The sequence below is a fragment of the Dermochelys coriacea genome, chromosome 6, assembly GCF_009764565.3.
Source record: "Dermochelys coriacea isolate rDerCor1 chromosome 6, rDerCor1.pri.v4, whole genome shotgun sequence".
NCBI lineage: Eukaryota > Metazoa > Chordata > Testudines > Dermochelyidae > Dermochelys > Dermochelys coriacea.
In genome coordinates, this window is record NC_050073.1 from 87824398 (window position 1) to 87845917 (window position 21520).

General features: G+C 46.0%; 1 protein-coding gene across 1 annotated transcript; it reads right to left on the reverse strand.

Moving 5' to 3' along the window:
• Positions 1-1727: 1727 nt before the first annotated feature.
• On the reverse strand, positions 1728-19995 carry NOXRED1 (NADP dependent oxidoreductase domain containing 1). Its single transcript, XM_038405406.2, is given in 8 exon segments — positions 1728-1813; positions 1816-1961; positions 14088-14310; positions 15335-15489; positions 16786-16966; positions 18373-18554; positions 19601-19725; positions 19891-19995. Coding segments are annotated over 8 exon segments (1203 nt in total).
• Positions 19996-21520: the final 1525 nt, after the last annotated feature.

A 21520-nucleotide genomic window follows, 5' to 3' on the forward strand; every position in this document is an offset into this window, starting at 1 on the left:
TTCACATGTTATCACAAAGACCAGAGATCAATCTTAATCACCTTTCACTGACACCCACTTTCCTCGAACCCAGGTGATAGATTATTATAAGGTTTTCCCCCAAACTCTAGTCTTTGCCATTACAGATCCAGCTGACCTCGTTCACTACTCCACACATAGAAATAAGGTTGAAGAGTTAAGTGATGTATGTAATAATTGCCTTATGATATAGTGCCTTATGTTGTAAACGATCTCAGGGTGCTTTATAAAACTAGATAATGCAGAAAGAAAAGGAGCACTTGTGGCACCTTAGAGACTAACAAATTTATTAGAGCATAAGCTTTCGTGAGCTATAGCTCACTTCATCAGATGCATCCGATGGAGTAAGTTGTAGCTCACGAAAGCTTATGCTCAAATAAATTTGTTAGTCTCTAAGGTGCCACAAGTGCTCCTTTTCTTTTTGCGAATACAGACTAACACGGCTGCTACTCTGAAACCTATATAATGCAGGAATCCCTTTCCTCATCACAGAAATAGTTACTTTTGAGATAGAATAGATACTTTTATTAATTGAACAACAGGTTAGATTAGGACAGGAAGTGTAGGAGAACATTTTATCCAACTGCAGTTGAAGAAAGAATTTAAGGAGGAACAACTGAATAGCGCTAGCTGGAATTTGGCCAGGACTCCATGGCTAAGACCCCTGTTCTTGACAGAAGAATCATGCAATCTTTTACATGGTTAGGGTTTTGGTTTTACATCTCATCCTACACTTTTAGGTCTCATCAGCATTTTCAGCAGCAAGGCATCTCCTGGCACTATGATTAAGTGGTGGTTCAGTCCTGACTGAAAGGAAAAAATACTTCCTACCGAATCATCACTACCATTTTCTGCAGCAGCAGCAGCAGGGATTTCCTTGATCCCCAGTCCAAATACCGAACAGGCACAATCCTCTTTAATGTGTGAGATCTTATTAGTTCAAAGCCCAATGTGGTGGGACTGCAACCACTGTAAGACTGCTCTCTTGCTTACCTGTCAAAAATGCTACAGAAAACGAATGTGCCCAACAGTTTGAATTGAGGTCTTAGGACAAAATGCCATTTTAATAAGCGAGCTTGGATTGAAATAAAGCTGTTATCTGGCAGACTGCTAACTTCCCAGGAAAGCAGGTTTAATAGAAAACCAAAACAAACTCTTAGAAATAAATGAAAACATGCACTGATTAGCGGAAATGGAGTGTTACTCTAAACATTTAAAGATCAAGCAGCGCAAATTCCCACTTTTTCCCCATCTTGCTCTGGGACAGATAGTCATCACTGTTAGGTTCCAGGACTGTTCAGTAACAGCCATGCTTGTTGGCTCACTGTGTTCAGTACTTTGTTGAATGGTGACCCTTTCCAGAGAGAGAACTCAGAGCTAACACAGGTAAAAGTCTGAGACCCCAAGACCATTTTGTGGTCACAAGGTAGGAGAGATTGCAGATGGATACAAGTTGGGAAACTTGCCTGTACTTCAGAATTATGAGTCAGGAACGCTGTTCATTTTCACTGTTTAATTTGCCCACTACTTTGCAGTTGGCTTGTGCTGGTAGGAAAGGGGTCTTACTCTCTACCACAGTTCTCTTCAGCATTAAACCTTAGCAAAGCAGTTCCATCCCAGGAAGTTTGGAATCACATTGTGGTTATATACTGTATGAAGCTTCAGAATCAGTGTTAGGAACATCCCCTGGGTCTTCTGTCCAAGTCACATCAATAGCAGTTGTGGGTGGACATTGACTCATGACCAGCACCATATGAGGATCTGCTGCAGCAGGAAGAGAAGAAATTCTGCTGGCCATCCCTCCACTCTTTGATAACAAAACTCCAAAGGAGGTACAGTACAACAAAGTAAGATGGTTCTGGAGAAGCACACTCCTTGTTAAAAGCTGACTGAAGGGAGACTCCTTCATTTGTACAGTTGTCAGGTCAAACCAGGGGAAGGTGCTGGGAAGAGAAAACAGGGTGTATTATTTATGGGCAACAGCTATCAGTTCCAAACCTGTGATTTAACAAGATGGTTTTCTTTGATCTTAAGTCTTCTGTCTTAGCCCATTGAGAAAGCTACGTGATTCAGAACCTTGAGTTCTTTGGACAAAGCCAGAACTGCCCACAATGAGCAAAACTCACCCTGGTATTAATGGGATGATCTTGAACAAACTGGACTTAATGGGCCTACTGTATCCAGTAGTATACCCATAAACAAATATCCATCAGACCAGCCCCAAAGCAAGAGTGTCAGTGCCTTGCCATTGGATCTTCTTCCACTATTCATAAGAACAGTTCGCTTCAGCATGATCTTCCAGCTATCTCTATACATGTTTATACTATGCCCATCACACTGCACTACAACTAATCAAAAAACTAATCAAACAATAATGCAGAAAACAGAATTAGTGAGGAGGGATGGTTCAAGAATTGGTAATGAGTTCTCTAGTACTCATTTCAAATCAAGCCTTCATTGGTAGTGACCAAAAGCATTATCACATGTGACCCAGGGATCTCTTGGTGCCCACTGACAGAGGGTACAGGGGGAACACAAGGTTTTACATGGGTTCCTTGGAGTGGATAACTGCATAATATGCCAGAAGGGTTCACCGAAGGGTGGCATATGAGGTCTCTACCAAGAGCTGGTAGCTCACAGGTCAACAATCACTGTGAAATGTATGTACAGATAATATTTAAGGAGTTATGTATCTGTACTGAAAATTATGTTTTTCAGGTTTGGGAGTTAAGGCAGGTCACCAGGTGGTGAGAAACCTCTGACCTGCTCCTTCCAGGCAGGAGATAATAGATGTTATCTCTCTGTCGGGCCACACTGAGCCAGCTGCCGCACAAGAGAGAAAAAAAAATCTATAGGAAAAAAACAATGAGCGGGAGGGTGTCCTGTTTATGAATGAAGACAAAGCATCAGACTGGTATATCTTGTGGGGGCAAAGAGACACACAGGTTTCTTCATGTAGAAGGCAAGCTAACAGTGTTTTTGTCTTATGAAAAGGGAGGGGGGAGGGTCACAGCCAACCTGGCTGTAAAGGACTGTGAGAAGGATTTTGGGGTAAGCAACATTCTATAAGACATGAGAATATCTTGCTAATTATCTCTAGGCTCTAGAATGTGTGTTATAATTTTATTTTATATGTAATCATTTGTTTTCAATATTTCTACTTGCTGTTACTCGAATCTCTATGTTTTGTTAAATAAAGTGAGATTTGTTTATAATGAAATCAAGTATAAGTGGTGTGTATAAAGCAGACCCATGATCTAAGGTGGAACTGATAAGCTGGGTTGTACCGTTTCTTTGGAAGCAGCCAATCTGTGAATGCTGTAAGTGTCCAGTGGAACAGGGGCTGGATACTCCAGGGAAACACTCAGAGGGCTCGAGGGCTGGAGCGTGCCAATCACTAACCTGCAGAGTGACAGTGGGGTCTGCAAGGCCTAGAAGGAAGTGTTTGTGTTACCCACAGAGTAGGAGGATTGGCCTCTAGCTTCCTCACACTGACTAAGAGCAGGTGGTAGAGAGGTGCTCAGAACTGTGGGTACCACCGGGAAATGACACACCATCCACTGCTGTTCAGTGCCCTGTATGAAATGTGCTGGGATCTCAGATTGGTTCTTAGTGGACAGATCTTCGGATATATGGCTTCTGACAACCAGATGTTAGGTAAGTCATGTAGCCACTCTATCATGGCAACATGATCTGGAGACATCAAACACATCCATCCACCATCAAGATGATAAAGAGGGCTGCCCGTAACCAGATGGTCCTGTGTTTGTTCTGGACAGGTGACCACATAAGAAAAATCACCGAAAAATTAGCCCCCTTTTTGGCAGTCTCTGCAGAGAGATCAAGCACTGAGTGGGCCCTGGAGACAGAACTTCCCCTCTTCCTCCTAGCACTTGTCCCTCAAAGGCACATTGGGAGTGAGAAGGAAACTAGCTTTGCCACTGCACCGGCTCTGGGGGGATAAAAAACAGTTCTCAGACTCTGGGTCTGTTCATTTAGCAACTTCCACCAACACTAAATTTAACTTAAATGTTTTAAACAAAAAAACAAAATTGGTGCAAATCTAGTGGGAGCAGGCCAGAAGCTCCACAAGATTAAAGCCATTCAAGGCAGCAGCGGTAAAACTTTCCATCTGTATAGCATTGTCTAAGGATTACAAAGCACTTTACAAATAAATAAAGCCTCACACCCTCCTCCCCCATGAACTAGGTAAGGATTAACCTCATTTTACAGATGGGAAACTGAGACAGAGAAAGGAAGTGACATCCCAAGGTCATACAGGAAGTCTGTGACAGACTGAAAAAATGGACCTAAGTCTCCTGACACCCCATTCTCTTCTCTAACTCAGAGTCTGGCTGCTTGAAAAGGATAAAGGAACATTGTTCATCATTTTCATCCAAAACCCAACAATAACTGTATGGGGGCACTGGCGGGCTGTAGACATGAGGGACCACACAGGGAGGGACAATATTCTCCAGACTGCTAGTCAAGGTGGTGGTTCTTTAACAAGAAGAGGGGGAAACATTAAAACCAAAAGTTTTGCTGAGGATTGGGAATGAAACAGGAAAAGGAGTGGGAGTGCAAGGCCAGCAGCAGGAGCTACTAGACAGAATAGAAATTATGTACCTATCCTGGGGGATTTTAGGAATTACAGACAAATGAATGGCACTTCAGTACCGGGTAAACTGGTTTAAATGACAGTCAAAAAGAGAAATATAAAAGACCTAGATTAACATGATATGTTACGACTAACCAGCACCTTCTGTAAAGAAAAATCTTGCCTTTCTAAAGTTCTTTGAACGTATCAACAAAACAATAGATATGGAGGAATCAGCTAACCAGGGCTTTGGAGCGGAGCCCAGAGCTGGAGCGTGAAGCAGCTCCGGAGCTGCAGGTTTTTGCCTGGAGCTGGAGTGGAGCTCCAAAGTCCTGCAGCTAACAATTCATTTGAGCTTCCAAAACCCTTCAATGAAGTTGTTGTAAATTAGAATCCTAGTGTAAAATTCGGTCATAGATCAGAGAGTGGGGAAGAGACCGGAAACAGAGTACAAATATATGATCAATTTTCACCATGCAAAAATAGGATGCCCCAAAGTTTCCATGCTAAAGACAGTACTTAGTAGATTTATCAGTGATCTAAAGAGGAACATACAGCAAGCTGGCAACATTTGTAAATGACATGAAATTATTTTGGTTAGTCAACGTTAGAAAAGACTGTCAGTAATCTCAGGGGGATCTTGCAAAACAGAGTGAACAGTAATATCATGACAGAGGAAATCCAGTGTTGACAAATGCAAGATAATGCACATGGGAAAGAGTAATATGAACTACTCAAAGTTGCTGGGTTCTAAATTACCTGTAACCACTCAGGAAAAACATTTCTGCTCTACGTGCAGTGGTCATAAAGCAAACAATGTAACTTTGCATAAATAATGGAATGGAATGGAAAATAACGTTGACAATATTTAATACCAGTTTTATAATGACATTGTATAAATCAATGATACGTCCTCACCCAGAATACTCTGTTCAGTTCTGGTCTTCCCCTTCTCAAGCAGAAAATATAACAGAAACAGAAGGGGTTTCAAAGATAAGCAATGAAAGATTGAAAGTCTTAGAAAGATTTCTGTGTCAAGAGAGATTGATAATATGGGGACTGTCTAGTTTAGCCCCTAGAGCAATGAGAAGGGACATGATAGAGATATTGTGACAAAGCTCTGTCCTTGCCTCCACGGGTCCCGTGTTTCCTGGCAGATTTCGCTAGCCTCAGAGGCTCACTGTGACCCTCCACGTAACCCTTCTTTCTCTAGAGACAAGGGTCACAGTCTACTGAGCCATTTTCATCATAAGCCAGCGAGGGAGGTGAGGAGAAGTTATCCTTCCTTGCACAGTCTCTGTTGTCTCCCATTCTCAGTGATTAATCAGGGGTAAAGGTGGGGGGGAGAGAGCCCGGGCCCACCCTCTCCTCCGGGCTCCAGCCCAGGGACCCTAATAGTATCAGCTATGGTAGCTGACCTTTTAGAAACATGACATGTACAATTCCCTGGGCTACTTCCCCCACAGCAGCCCTCACTTCCTCAAGCTCCACTTCACCCTTATCTCAGGGCCTCCTTCCTTGTACCTGATATGGTCTGTACTACTCAGCCTCTCCAACTTCTTCCCACAGCTCCTGACATGCACAGCCACCTGACTAACTGGGAGGCTTTTAACTAGTTTCAGCCAGCCCTTGATTGGCTTCAGGTGTCCCAATCAACCTAGCCTTCTCCCTGCCTTCTGGAAAGTTCTTAATTAGCCCCAAGTGTCTTAATTGACCTGGAGCAGCTGCCATTTCACTTATCCTGGTACCAGGGATTTGTTTAGCCTGGAGCTAATATACCTATCTCCCACTACTCTTCCATAGCCATTTGGCCTTGCCCCGTCACATATCTCCTCTCCCCCCCCCAACACCATAGAGTTGGGCAACTTGGGACTCCAGGCAGTATGCTCGTGATAGACCATCAGTGTTGCCATGGTGACATCCAGCCCTGTGCCGTATGCGGAACTGCAATGGTTGGAGGGATAAGAACCACCTGGTGACCCTTGCATTCTTTTCCTTATTCCGCTGCATCCACTGGAGGGGTGCATGGTCCGTCACAAGAGTAAATCGCCGGCCTAAGAGGTAATAATGCAGTGTCTCCATAGCCCATTTGACAGCAAGGCACTCTCTCGACTACTGCATATTTCTGTTCTCTTGGAAGAAGCTTTCTGCTTAGGTAGAGGATTGGGTGTTCCTCTTTTCCCACTATTTGCAACAGAACTGCTCCCAATCCCACCTCGGAAGCGTCTGTTTGTAAAACAAATTCCCTGTTACAGTCCGAGGCTACGAGTACGGGGTCATTACAGAGGGCCGTCCGAAGGTCTGTAAATGCCCCCTCTGCTGCGTCGGTCCACTTTACCATGTCTGGACCTCGGGCCTTCACCAGGTCCGTTAGGGGACTTGACCTAGTGGTGAAGTGGGGAATAAACCGTCGGTAGTAGCCTACCACTCCTAGGAACGCACGGACCTGCTTTTTTCGGGTTGGCCAAGGCCAGTTTTGAATTGCCTCTAGCTTTTTGGTTTGGGGCTTCACTATGCCCCTTCCCACAATATATCCCAGGTACCTAGCCTCTGCTAGCCCTATGGCGCATTTAGCGGGATTAGCAGTGAGGCCAGCCCGCCTTAAGGTGCGCAGTACTGCCTCAACTTTCTCCAAGTGGGTTCCCCAGTCTGGCATATGGATGATGACATCATCTAGGTATGCAGCTGCATAACTAGTATGGGGGCACAGCAGCTTATCCATGAGGTGCTGGAATGTAGCTGGGGCCCCATGTAGCCCAAAAGGGAGGACGGTGTACTGGAATAGCCCATCCGGGGTGGAGAATGCTGTCTTTTCTTTAGCTTCTTTGGTCAGAGGAATCTACCAATACCCTTTTGTCAGATCCAGTGTAGTCAAGAATCGGGCACTACCCAGTCGGTCAACCAGTTTGTCGATGTGTGGTATGGGGTATGCATCAAACTGGGATATGTCATTCAGTTGGCAAAAGTCATTACAGAATCTCATGGTACCGTCAGGTTTAGGCACTAGAACAATTGGACTGGACCACTGACTGTCAGATTCTTCAATAACCCAATTCTAACAATTTTCTTTACTGCGGCCTTGATTTCCTCTCTTTTGGCTGCTGGGATTCAGTAGGGTCTCAGTGTTACCTTGGCTCCGGGGATCATGCGGATATGGTGATAGCTCACAGTCGTCCGCCCTGGTTTTGTAGAGAACACATCTCTGTTGCGATTAATCACGTCGGCTGCCTCGATCTTTTGGATCGGCGTCAAGTCAGATGATATCTTCACTTGCTTGTGTAAGTTACCCTCCTGGGGAAGGGTCTCCTGCATGATTAAGCACATCTCTCGATTGTGCCAAGGTTTTAGAAGATTGATGTGGTAAATTTGCTCCAATTTCCGGCGGCCTGGCTGCCGCACCTTATAGTTCACCTCTCCCATGGCTTCAATTATTTCATAGGGTCCCTGCCACTGGGTCAACAGTTTACTTTCTGCTGTTGGCACTAGTACCATCACCCAATCCCCTGGTTGGAACCGTCAAGCTTAGCTTGGTGGTTATAATGGGTTTGTTGGGTCTCCTGTGTTCTCTCCAAGTGTTCCCATACAATGGGCATAACTTGGGCTATCCGATCTCTCATCTGCAGTACATGCTCAACTATGTCTGGATGACTGGAAAAAGGCTAATGTAGTGCCCATCTTTAAAAAAGGGAAGAAGGAGGATCCTGGGAACTACAGGCCGGTCAGCCTCACCTCAGTCCCTGGAAAAATCATGGAGCAGGTCCTCAAAGAATCAATCCTGAAGCACTTAGAGGAGAGGAAAGTGATCAGGAACAGTCAGCATGGATTCACCAAGGGAAGGTCATGCCTGACTAATCTAATCGCCTTTTATGATGAGATTACTGGTTCTGTGGATGAAGGGAAAGCAGTGGATGTATTGTTTCTTGACTTTAGCAAAGCTTTTGACACGGTCTCCCACAGCATTCTTGTCAGCAAGTTAAGGAAGTATGGGCTGGATGAATGCACTATAAGGTGGGTAGAAAGCTGGCTAGATTGTCGGGCTCAACGGGTAGTGATCAATGGCTCCATGTCTAGTTGGCAGCCGGTGTCAAGTGGAGTGCCCCAGGGGTCGGTCCTGGGGCCCGTTTTGTTCAATATCTTCATAAATGATCTGGAGGATGGTGTGGATTGCACTCTCAGCAAATTTGCGGATGATACTAAACTGGGAGGAGTGGTAGATACGCTGGAGGGGAGGGATAGGATACAGAAGGACCTAGACAAATTGGAGGATTGGGCCAAAAGAAATCTAATGAGGTTCAATAAGGATAAATGCAGGGTCCTGCACTTAGGATGGAAGAATCCAATGCACCGCTACAGACTAGGGACCGAATGGCTCGGCAGCAGTTCTGCGGAAAAGGACCTAGGGGTGACAGTGGACGAGAAGCTGGATATGAGTCAGCAGTGTGCCCTTGTTGCCAAGAAGGCCAATGGCATTTTGGGTTGTATAAGTAGGGGCATAGCGAGCAGATCGAGGGACGTGATCGTTCCCCTCTATTCGACACTGGTGAGGCCTCATCTGGAGTACTGTGTCCAGTTTTGGGCCCCACACTACAGGAAGGATGTGGATAAATTGGAAAGAGTACAACGAAGGGCAACAAAAATGATTAGGGGTCTAGAGCACATGACTTATGAGGAGAGGCTGAGGGAGCTGGGATTGTTTAGTCTGCAGAAGAGAAGAATGAGGGGGGATTTGATAGCTGCTTTCAACTACCTGAAAGGGGGTTTCAAAGAGGATGGCTCTAGACTGTTCTCAATGGTAGCAGATGACAGAACGAGGAGTAATGGTCTCAAGTTGCAATGGGGGAGGTTTAGATTGGATATTAGGAAAAACTTTTTCACTAAGAGGGTGGTGAAACACTGGAATGCGTTACCTAGGGAGGTGGTAGAATCTCCTTCCTTAGAGGTTTTTAAGGTCAGGCTTGACAAAGCCCTGGCTGGGATGATTTAACTGGGACTTGGTCCTGCTTTGAGCAGGGGGTTGGACTAGATGACCTTCTGGGGTCCCTTCCAACCCTGATATTCTATGATTCTATGATTCTATGTTCCTTCCGGGATTTGGCTCCTCTTCCCAGGCCTCTCTGGCTATATCCAATATGCCCCGAGGGTGGCGCCCATACAGTAGTTCAAATGGAGAGAAACCCATGGAGGCTTGTGGAACCTCCCAGATGGCGAACATGAGGTAAGGCAATAGGGTATTCCAATCTTTTCCATCCCGGCTCGCCACTTTCCTGATCATGGCCTTGAGTATCCTATTGAACCTTTCAACAAGACCATCTGTTTGTGGGTGGTATACAGAGGTCCGTGGGGCTTGTACATGGAGCAATGAACAGAGATCTTTCATCAACTTGGACATGAAAGGTGTCCCTTGATCAGTCAATATCTCCTTGGGTAGCTCAACCCGGGCAAAGATCTGTACTAGCTCCTTAGCTATTATCTTGGAAGCTGTGTTGCACAGGGGAACAGATTCCGGGTACCGGGTTGCATAGTCCAGTACAACAAGCATATGTTGGTGGCCCCGAGCTGTCTTCTCTAGGGGCCCTACCAGATCCATGGCTATCAGTTCAAAAGGAACCTCTATTATTGGAAGAGGTATCAAAGGAGCCCGCAAGTGTGGGTGAGGGCTATGTAACTGACACTCCGGACAAGAGGTGCGGTATCACCGGACATCTTCATGTACTCCTGGCCAGAAGAACCTCTGCAGGATCTGTGCCTGGGTTTTCTCTACCCCTAGGTGTCCTCCAAACAGGTGACTGTGGGCGAAACTCAATATGGCTTTTTGATGTTTTCGTGGCACCAGAAATTGTTGCATCTCTTGCTCCTGCATTTGCACCACACGGTACAGAAGATCTTTCTTCAGTACAAAGTAAGGTCCAGGACCCCGGACCTTCCCATCCACGGGTATCTCATCAATCTCAGCCACCTCTTTCCTGGTGTTATCATATCTGGGGTCCTCCGCCTGGTCCCACCCAAAAGTCTCTCTCCCAGGACTAACTTGCCCAAGCTCCCAGGGGCCGGCTTCTGCTTCTCCCAACAGCTTGCCGCCGTCATGGCTGGGAGCAGCTTCTTGCTCACCTTCTGTGATGGAAGTTTCTCTGTTGGCTGCTCGCGTCAATCTGCCTACTAGGGAGGTCTTCTGGCCCTGGGTCAGGATCTGGGTTCCCAAAGCCTTTGTGGCTTTCCTCTCCTTTTTTGTCTTCCGGGTCTTTTGGGGGGCTGAGAACAGATCCTGAGAAATCTCAGCGAACATCGGGGGTTGACATTCCCCCGGTGATGAGTCGCTGTCCTCAGGGTCCCCACCTCCCTCCAGCCTCTCCGGGGGGAGTAAATTATCAAACCCTGGATAGTCCCTCCCAATGACTACAGGATATGGGAGTTTAGGAACTACGCCCACGGTCACCTCAATGGGGTTTCCCTGAACCTCTATCTCCACTGGGATGGTGGGGTAATGGCTCACGGCCCCAAGCACGCACGTCACTGCTACGCGTTTGGCTTGTACAGCTGACTGTTTTTTACCAGCTTACCTGATATGAGGGTGATAGCACTCCCAGACTCCACAAGCACTGTAGTCTCTGCTCCATTTATCCTCACTGGCCTAGTGTAATTATGCAGGCCTAATGCGACCCCCGTGAGGTGGATAAGGGAGCCTGGGACCTCCCAATCCCCTAAGCTACATTGCATAGGCTCCTCAGTGCTGGGAAACTGTGCTGCTATATGTCCCCACTCCCTACATGCATAACATCTATAATTGCTTTTAATCACTCCCCTATCCTGAGGGTTAGGGGGTTTAGTCCCGGGGCTCCTCCCACTCAGGCCAATCCCTTCCTTTTGGGATCCCCGCTGGTTTTCAGCCCCCCTTCTTCCACTTAGGACTCCCCAGGGGTTTGGCTGCCCAACCTTCCAGGGTTGGGGTCGGGTGCTTGCTTTGAAAATGGCCTTCCTTGGGTAGTCAGGTCAGTCCCCTGGCTGTCATCCATCTTTCTACCGGTGTGATCATCTCGTCGTATGTGGACGGATCGTTCTGGCCTACCCGTTTGCGGAGATCTGGCAGCAGTCCCCGCATGTAATGTTCTATGACCAGGGTTTCCAAAATCTCCTCTGGCCTGCACACCTTGGGCTGTAACCACTTTCGTGCGAGGTGTCTGAGGTCGAATAGCTGGGACCTCGGGGGTTTGTTCTCCTGGTATTTCCACTCATGGAACCTCTGGCCCTTACCACTGCCGTTACTCCTGCTCGTGTTAGGATCTCTACCTTCAGACGGGTATAGTCAGTGGCATCTGTGGCAGGAAAGTCGAAGTAGGCCTTCTGGGCCTCTCCACACAAAAAGGGGTGAGGATGCTGGCCCACTGCTCCTGGGGCCACGCCTCACGCTGAGCAGTCCTTTCGAATGAGAGGAGATATGCCTCTACATCATCTCTTGATGTCATCTTTGGCAGACAACCAGTGGCCCTCAGGGTTTGCGTCCCGTCAGATCCCTGGGCCTGGATAGTGAGGATCTTCAGCTGGTCCACCACCTCTCTCAAAAGAGCATGATCTTGGGTCGCCTGGCTCATCAATAGTTGATTGGTTTCCTGCTGTAGCCGCATAGACTCCTGTTGTGCCATTTCCTGAACCCGGGTGGCCTCCTGCTGGGCTGCCGTGGCTTGTACCAGAGCTCTTACCACCTCCTCCATTGTGGTACAAAGCAAACAAACAAAAACCAAAACAATAAAAAAATCCAAACCCCCAGTTCAATTTTTTTTTTTTAAAAAAACCTCTTTCTTCCGCCACGCTGTGAACGAAATCCCACTCTTGACACCAGTTGTGACAAAGCTCTGTCCTTGCCTCCGTGGGTCCCACGCTTCCTGGCGGATTTCGCTAGCCTCAGAGGCTCACTGTGACCCTCCACGTAACCCTTCTTTCTCTAGAGACAAGGGTCACAGTCTACTGAGCCATTTTCATCATAAGCCAGCGAGGGAGGTGAGGAGAAGTTATCCTTCCTTGCACAGTCTCTGTTGTCTCCCATTCTCAGTGATTAATCAGGGGTAAAGGTGGGGGGGAGAGAGCCCGGGCCCACCCTCTCCTCCGGGCTCCAGCCCAGGGACCCTAATAGTATCAGCTATGGTAGCTGACCTTTTAGAAACATGACATGTACAATTCCCTGGGCTACTTCCCCCACAGCAGCCCTCACTTCCTCAAGCTCCACTTCACCCTTATCTCAGGGCCTCCTTCCTTGTACCTGATATGGTCTGTACTACTCAGCCTCTCCAACTTCTTCCCACAGCTCCTGACATGCACAGCCACCTGACTAACTGGGAGGCTTTTAACTAGTTTCAGCCAGCCCCTGATTGGCTTCAGGTGTCCCAATCAACCTAGCCTTCTCCCTGCTTTCTGGAAAGTTCTTAATTGGCCCCAAGTGTCTTAATTGACCTGGAGCAGCTGCCATTTCACTTATCCTGGCACCAGGGATTTGTTTAGCCTGGAGCTAATATATCTATCTTCCACTACTCTTCCATAGCCATCTGGCCTTGCCGTGTCACAGTATATAAAATATTGAAGCATCTAGAGATGGTGAATCATGTCCTCTCACATAAGAGCAAAATGACATTTGATGAAATTGAAAGGCCACAAATTTCAAATCAATAAAATATTTTTTTTAATATGTTGTATACTTAACCTGTAGGCTCACTGCCACAAGATAGTATTAATGCCAAGAGGTTCATAGGATTCAAACAGGATTGGACATTTAGATGGCTAAGAACAGCCAGTTTCATTAGATGTTTTTTCCCCTCTCTCTTTAATTTAATTTAATTTATTTATAGGAAGGGATACAAGTCTGCCTGCTTCAGAGCAGAACCCAAGCACTGAATGAGAGGTTAGAAAGAAACTTTCCCTATGGACAGATTAGTCTCAGTTTTTTACTATGAGTTTTCTTGAACCTTCTCTCAGGCATTTGGTATTAGCCACTGTCAAAGACAGGATAGTGGACTAGAAGGCCCACCAGTCTGGGTTGTCCCGTATGGACATTCCTGTGTTCTGTTGTTTCACACCAAGTTGTACAACTGGAATATCCTACATATCCCCATTGAGTAAATTCTTATCTCTAAAAACTAGAGTAGAGGGGCTCAGAGTGACATACTGAAGTATTCAATGGATGGATTTCAGCCTGCTTAACAACTGCCAGTATATTGGACTTTAGGTTGTCCATCCCTTATCACACAAAGTAACATTTTCAAAAATGACTTAGGAACTTGGGAGCCAAGTCTCATTAAAATCAATGAGACTTCGGCGCTTTTGAAAATTGACCCAGCTCTCACGGGTGCATGACACGAAGTCAGGAGGTGTGTACCATATTCTTCCTCTGCAATAGGAAAACTCCTAGCTTTCAAATCCTGGGATGTGGCAAAAGTTCAGGGAGGATGGCCAAGTAGAAACATTTGAAGTTTGGCACTTTACTTACTCCTCTTGAGTCAGGGAGGAGACAAAAGTTTGGTTGACAAAGTTCCCACACACAAACCGTGGGCAGGAGGTCTTCTGCTCTGCACAGATGGGGCAGTGCTCGGGGAAACATACGTCATTCAGTAACTTCAGTGTGTGCTGGTGGGGCAGGCACCGCCACATACAGCTGTTCAGGGCTGCATAGAAAATGGCCTCCAACCACTTGCCGGTCACAGCAATTCTCTCTGCACAACAATCAGAGAACAAACGTTGTCAGTTATCACTACACGTACTGATGTGAAGGAAACAGAGTTTTTTTTTTTTTTTAAATGTCTCGTCCTCTCTTCTTCCCTATCAAGGTCAACATGGCAACAACGCACAATGTGCTTATTTACAGGCCAGGGAGGAGAGGCTCAAATCCAGTAAGTAATAATAATATACTATCTTATACCCATCTAGCATGTAAAGCACATTGGGCTGAAATAAGCTGTGTATAAAGGGACCATTCGCCCACTGCAGCTGTCCCTGTGGTGGAAAACGACAGCTAACGGTTTAGGACAGGAAGTTAAGAGGAATACCATATCCAGGTGAAACCATGGAAGAGATGGGAGAATCTAGGGGTGGCAAGGCAATTCGCAAGTTGGAATTTAGTCAGGGTTGATACCAAAATACTGACTTGGTCTTGATCTACACTCCATCAGAATGCCTACTAGCTTCTGTTCATGGCTTTCCCATCTGAGAGTGCCAAGACTCCTGCTAGCTCACCAAAGGAAACAACGGCTCTCAGGAGAGTCAGAAAAGAGTTCCAGAGGCATACAGCATACATATGGAAAGAGGTCTTCTCCACAGTAATTGTTGTGACTGTAACAGTGGGGCACTGAAGCACTTGCAAACTCTAATAAAATCAGACAAGTCAGAGACGGAAAAGATTTTTGGGGGTCACTTACTCCATCCTCCTGCCCATGCAGGATTGGTCCCCACTAGATATTAATTCTATGTTTTGTCCAGTCTAGTTTTATCTAGCCAGTGACAGCACTGCCAGCATTTTTATTAGGAAGTTTTTCTTCCATATTCTGCATTTCCAAACCATTATCCTCATTCAGTGCTGCTCAGGTGAGAGAGAAATTGAGTAGCTATTACTCTATAACCAGCCCTGTTCATGAATCTTGCTGGGGCTAGGACAGGCTCAGAATAGTGTGAATGTCAAGCAAAGACATTGTTTCTAATTCCACAGGAAAACACCTGCAAAGTGAGGAGAAATACATTTACCTTTGGGACCAAAAGGACAGGTAGCCTGTATAACAATAGGGTCTTGGAGTGCAGCTCTGATTGTTCCATTTGTCCCCCACATGTTCCTTAAGTTTCTGCTAGTGCACTGGTATTGTGGCCTCAGGATGGCACTGTAGGAAAGGAGTTGCTTCAACCTGAAAGCAAAGTCATTCAAATAACTCAGAGAAGTATCCAGTGCCCAGAGAGTGGCACACAAAAGGAGAATAAAAGTACATTTCTATAATACAATTCATTCTAAACTCTGTTTACAGCATCACTGAAATGCCGCCACCTCTGGGGTGCAAAGAAAGCAAACACTGGACAACATGAGGGGATAAGGGTAAATGTTATAGCCAGACACAAGGCAAATCTCTGCTCTTACAGTAAGTTCCAGGGATGGTCAATGCCCACACAGCAGATGGAACCTTAAATCTTTAAGATCCTGTCTGAAAGAACCACAAGCAGTAAAGTGCAGGGCACCAAATACACTAGTCAGAGGAGGCTGAGCCAATGCTGCTAGGATTCTAACCTGAGCACGTTAGAGCTGAGACATTTCACAGAACAGCTGGGACTTTAGCAGTTTTGTTTTGTTTTGTTTTTTTGAAGGAAGGGAAGAAGTGAGTCTGTGCTACATCCTGGTCCAATACTGATAGAACTTCCACCAACTAGGATTTGGCCCTTAATCCCTCCCTACTTTGGTAAAGTAACTTCTATATCCTGCAGAATAATAGAAGCCCAAGAGAAGGACTGGGTGGCTCTGGAGGCCAGTAATAGGACATTAGCTTTTCACTGCTAGGGTCCTGGTTTAAATCCAGCCCATCTCAGTAGTTACTGAAGGGTGTTTGTTCCCAAGAAATGGCTGTTCAGTAGCCTGTGTAAAATGAGATTGCGGGTCTCAGTACTGTTCCTAGTAGATATCTACAGCACAAAGAGCCTTGTTACATTTGTCCCCTTGTTAGCCTCTCAGCAGAGCAGGCAAGAACTGAAAGGACCACAGAGACTGAACCTCTCCCAATATCGTCACCCCAAACATTCAAAAATCCTAGGTCAGCCCCCCGCAAATAATGAAGTTAAAAAATCATGAATTTGTTTTATATAATACTTCACGCTGCCTACGTTTTATTTCTGGCCTCCTGGGTTTTGAGCCCTTAGGGTGCACTCAGGACATGTTTCAAGCTTTTCTCCTCAAACATGAGAGCTAGAAACTTACTTTTTAAAAAAATAAACACTGAAATTCTCATGTATTCATGTGATTCCCGAGGTTGGGGCTTTAAGAAAACCAACAGATATTGTGAGACTTGTGATAAAATCATGAGAGCTGGCAACACTGCTGCCCCCATGCCAGGTCAGGCACGTTGGCAGTGATGGCACTGTACTTGCCTGATGTGTGGACAAATCAGGGGATTTAGTGTGCTGAGCTATCACACCAGAACTGGTGCAATCAATACTACCTGGGCAGTGGGACAGCAGTGACCAGGCTGTACACAATGCAGGGTTCCCGCAGTGCAGAATGAATTCCTGAGCAGATTTGTTGTAGATGAGATGGGAGGCAACAAAGAAACACAATGTCTGCCCAGGCCACAAGCTGGCCATTGTCATAAAAACATTCGACTCCCAGCTGCTGAAACTCTGCTAGAGAAGACAAACAGAAAAGGAAATCATCACCCTAGCTCCAAGAGGCCAGGAACAACCACCATTTAGTCTGCAACATCCACACTTGTGTAGGGTCATCATGGTGTTTGCTTTCATGCACAGCTTGGTAAGGTGTGAGAAGCATGCGTTACTTCAGCTCATAATGGGGCAATCCAGGTCCTCTCACCAGGTGGCTTAATTAGCAGCTACCCATTATCATTATTGATGCACAGCCCATGGTAGCCAGGTAACAGAGAAATGAGCCTCTCTGCTAGGAATAAATAGTCAGAAAATGGGGTTGTCTGGCACCATTTCATGAATATTGATTAAAAGTTTAACTGAAGCAGCCAACCCGCAGGATCTGGCTGATTTTCAAGACCTATAAAAAGCCATTTAATAACTCCCCCTCCCTCTCTGCCTCTTGAGAGGTTTTTAATGTTGTAAGCATTTCCCTATAGGACAGTTATCCTCTGTTCATCTTGGTTTATGTAACAGCTTTATGTGGCATTGGACATTTTGCATGCAATTACAATATATAATGTAGCACAAGCACCAATCCACCCCTTTTCACTTTGTATTTTTAACATTTTGGAGTAAAGAGAGAAAGAAGCATCTTGTGCTACTGACTCTACACTGATAGACTGAGGAGAGTCCCTGGCAGTAATGGCTTTTCAGATCAATGTGGATATTGATTTGGAGAGGTATTTAATCCATCAAGTGAATATTTAACATGTAGGCATTGGTGTTGCAGCCACTGAGCAATAACACGAAAAATTGCCAGGGAGAATTTAGAATAGGGCAGCAAAACCAGTGAAGAGGCTGATGGGACTGAGTCACGAGGAAAGACTAAAGGAGAAAAATATATCACTTTTCCAAATGATGACTAACGTGGGGGATACAATAACTCTCTATAAATATTTGAAGGCTGTAAGTCCCAAGGAGGAGATGACTTGTTTAGGGTGCTCTAAGGAGGTATGATTGGAATAATGGAGTGAAATTAAAAAAAGGAAGGAAAATATAGAATTATCAATATTTTCTAATGCTGAAATCTAACAGCCTGTGGAATAGACTTTGAAAGGAAAAGGGTAAAAACTCCACTGATTGCGTCTAGGGCTGGTCAAGACGTGTACATCACAATGGTTTTTGATGGAAAACTGGGTTTTCAGATAAACAAAGTTTTCCACAAAAAGTGTCTGCTTTCTGCTGAAAACGTTGAGCTTTCATTTTTTGACAAAGTCAAAAGTTTTTTGTGGAAAAAAAATTCAGACCAACTCAAGTTGGGACACTGAAAGCGAGACCTGCCAAAGCAGGAGTAAACACACTATGAGTCTTGCAGGGCAGGGGTGCTTGGATTAGATATGCTAGGTCTTTACCCATTTGAATTCCCATGATTCACTAGCTCTTACACAAAGTCTCTGGCCTCCTGGTGGAGATGTGGATATTCTGAGACGAAATGCCACTCAGCTCCAATAGTGCCCTGGCCAGCTGCTTCCCAATGTGGCCTCCACCAATAATCCCAACCTTCAGGCCTTCACTGCCCATGGATTCCTTGGAGGAAATCAGTGAAACCTTCCCACTCTCTTTCTGCCTGAGAAATGAGACACAGAGCTGACATCACTCCACCAGAAACTACAATGTATCCATTACCCTGAAACGGGGCCCTACAGTGTTCTCCGTAGGAAAAAACCACTGATCAGATTTTCCTGAAAGGAGAGAAGACTTGTCCCATATTTTAAAGGGTCAGTGCTATGTATTCATTCCCATTTCTAAAACATAAAAGCTAGCAGCAGCCAGCCCAAGCTCCAGCTACTCCTTTCCAAGATCTAAAATTCACAAAAGTCAACATCTATAGTCACCTTAGATCCGCTGCTAGGTTCCGACATCACCATAATCCAATCCTGCCCCACTTCTTAATCATGCCATATAAACAAATAACCCCATCCATCCCTTATCATGTCCTCTCTTCAAATATCCATGAAGAAATGGGGAGTTTTGCAGCATGGACAGAAAGGTAACAGATTTCTAGTAGGAATGGAAGTGGATTCCAGACCTGAGAGGCCCTCAAAGACACCCTGCCAGCAGCTCCTTCTCTTCTTTATCAAGGGGCTACAACTCAAGTCCTAGTGACCACAATTGCAGTAATATGGCATGGGGAGAGGGGTGCCCCTTAGCACAAACCATTTAAGGCTCTAAAGGGCAAAACCAACACCTTGAATTCCACCCACTAGCTCACTGGTAGCCAGTGCAGCTCACAGAGCACGGGAGCTATTATTTCCAGCGCAAAGCTCCCCATAACATTCTGAATTAACCCGCAACTTCTGAATGGTCTCATGGTGTAGCTCCAAGTGATCTAATCCTGAGATGATAGAGACACAGATGGACTTAATAAGATCCACATCCCAAAGGAATGGTCACACTCACCTTACCCAGCACATATGGGGAAACTCACAGGCTCAGGGGATTGGGAATGAGATATGGAGTCTCCCACCTCCAGGGCACCCAGACAGATAGTAATCAATACACACCATTGCATGCTGAGGACTGTTCCATGACCCACATTGAATCAGCTGGGGTCCTTGTTCTAGTGAGAAGGGCATCCACATCATAAAATATACCACCACATCTGGCACTAACCGGCTTCTTGTTGACAATCTTAGCCAAAGACCAAATGTGTCACTGAGGCTGAACTCTTCTCTCACTTCTCTGATTTCCACCAGGGGAGAACTGAGGTCTGTTGGTAAGGGGAAGTTTGCCAGTAGCTACCCTTTTTCTGGGGATAAATATAGGGATTCAGTCTCCAGGCCTGTCAAGCCAGCTCCTTTCTTCAATATTGAGAAACATTAAAGCAAAGGATGCCTATTTCAGCCTTACCTGAGGGCATGGAGCAGCTTGCAGAAGAAGACAGCATGGGCACATGCATTCACCATCAGCCCCTTGCAGCGGATTCTCAAACACAGCAAGGGCTGTTCGCGTTCTTCCACCGCAGGCTCAGACTGAAAGGACTTCAAATTCACCGTGATATCTGACATTGTGGCCCTGCATGAGAACCTTCAGCAATGAGCAGCAGTTAGAAGAATGGCCCAGCATCCATCAGTTTGGCATTGCAGCCAATCCCCAGCTCCTCCCACGGAGCAGGGGTAGCCAGTATACACCTAGTTCTACTTCAACAACATGACAAACATTACAGTAGTAAGGAGGAGCGGAAAGATCTCAGCATGTGATGCAGCAGAGCATCTAAGATCGAGCATTGCATGCTGGGATTATTATTTCCATGGAGCTGCAATCTTAATTCATTCTATGAAGTGTAGCTGTGGCTGGCAACAACTGGCAAGCTGCTGACACAGCACTTGGAAGGGCACAGTATGGGCTGCTCTGCTCCTGAGCTACAGGTAAGATGAAAACTAGAGCCAAGGTGAGCAACTCCAGTTTCCAAGTATTATGTTTTTCATTCATCACCAGTCTGAGTTTTGTCAGCATTGTGTTCCCACCTTCCTCTCCTCCCTCCCCACAAGCCTCTCAGGGAACGTGCATCTCTCTTCCTTCCCTCTGTATCCCTCCCCTCAGCATGAGAAGCTGAACATCTTTTAGGTCTCAGAATAGAGCCTGGTATTTTCATTGCTTGGGGTCAGAGCCTCACCAGAGCCACCTATAGTTTCCACAGGAATAGCATGCAGTCTCACTGCAGAGCACATCACAATGCAAACACAGGACACTAAGCTTGGCCCTTCTGGTTGTTCCCAATTTTAGACAAAGTTCTGAGCACCCTTGACTCCAAGTGAAATGAAAGTGCTCAGCATCTTCCAGGTTCGGACCCTATCGGGAAGTCACCATTTCAGTTCATTTGACAACAGCGGGGCTTCTTTAGACATTGGGTAAACAGCTTCTTCAAGCCAGGCAACAGTCAGACCTGTTTCAGTGAAGTGGATAGCTTATTGCACCATTTGGCCTAACCTAAGTCCAACCCACTCTTCTCATCAAGAAGGGCTGGAGTCAGTCACTGCTTGAGCAGCCAGTATGGGGGGCTGCTAAGCAACATAAGGCACTTCCTCCTCTCCTCCCAAGGGCTGGGAACTGTTAACTGTGCCCACCTGAAACTGATCCCGAAAACAGCCCTGAGTACACAAAGATAATATAGCAGGGAAGGGGCGTTCCTAAGGCTTTCTCCAGCACTTCTTATTCAGACAAAGTACCCAATGAGTAAGGGAGGCTGAATATGGCCACAGCAGGCCTGTAGCGCCAAGCCAGACCCCAAGACTCTCTAGTTATAAGCAAACTGCTTTGTTTATAACATCACAAAAAGACAAAAAGCCTGATCCTACAGCCATTACTCCCCCAAGTAGCTCTATTGACTCCAGTGGCGTGAGTAAGGAATACTCTGGTGGGTAAAGGTGGCCTGCCTGAAGATCTAACACACACACACAAACCCCCTGCAGTTTCTACTGTCTGAATTTTGTACCTAGTCCTGCCCCAGCTGAAGTGCTGATGACAAAACCCCCTTCATCAAGCAGTATAGTGCTCCTTGCTTGAGCAAAAAACCTCAGCAGCCTCCTGGAT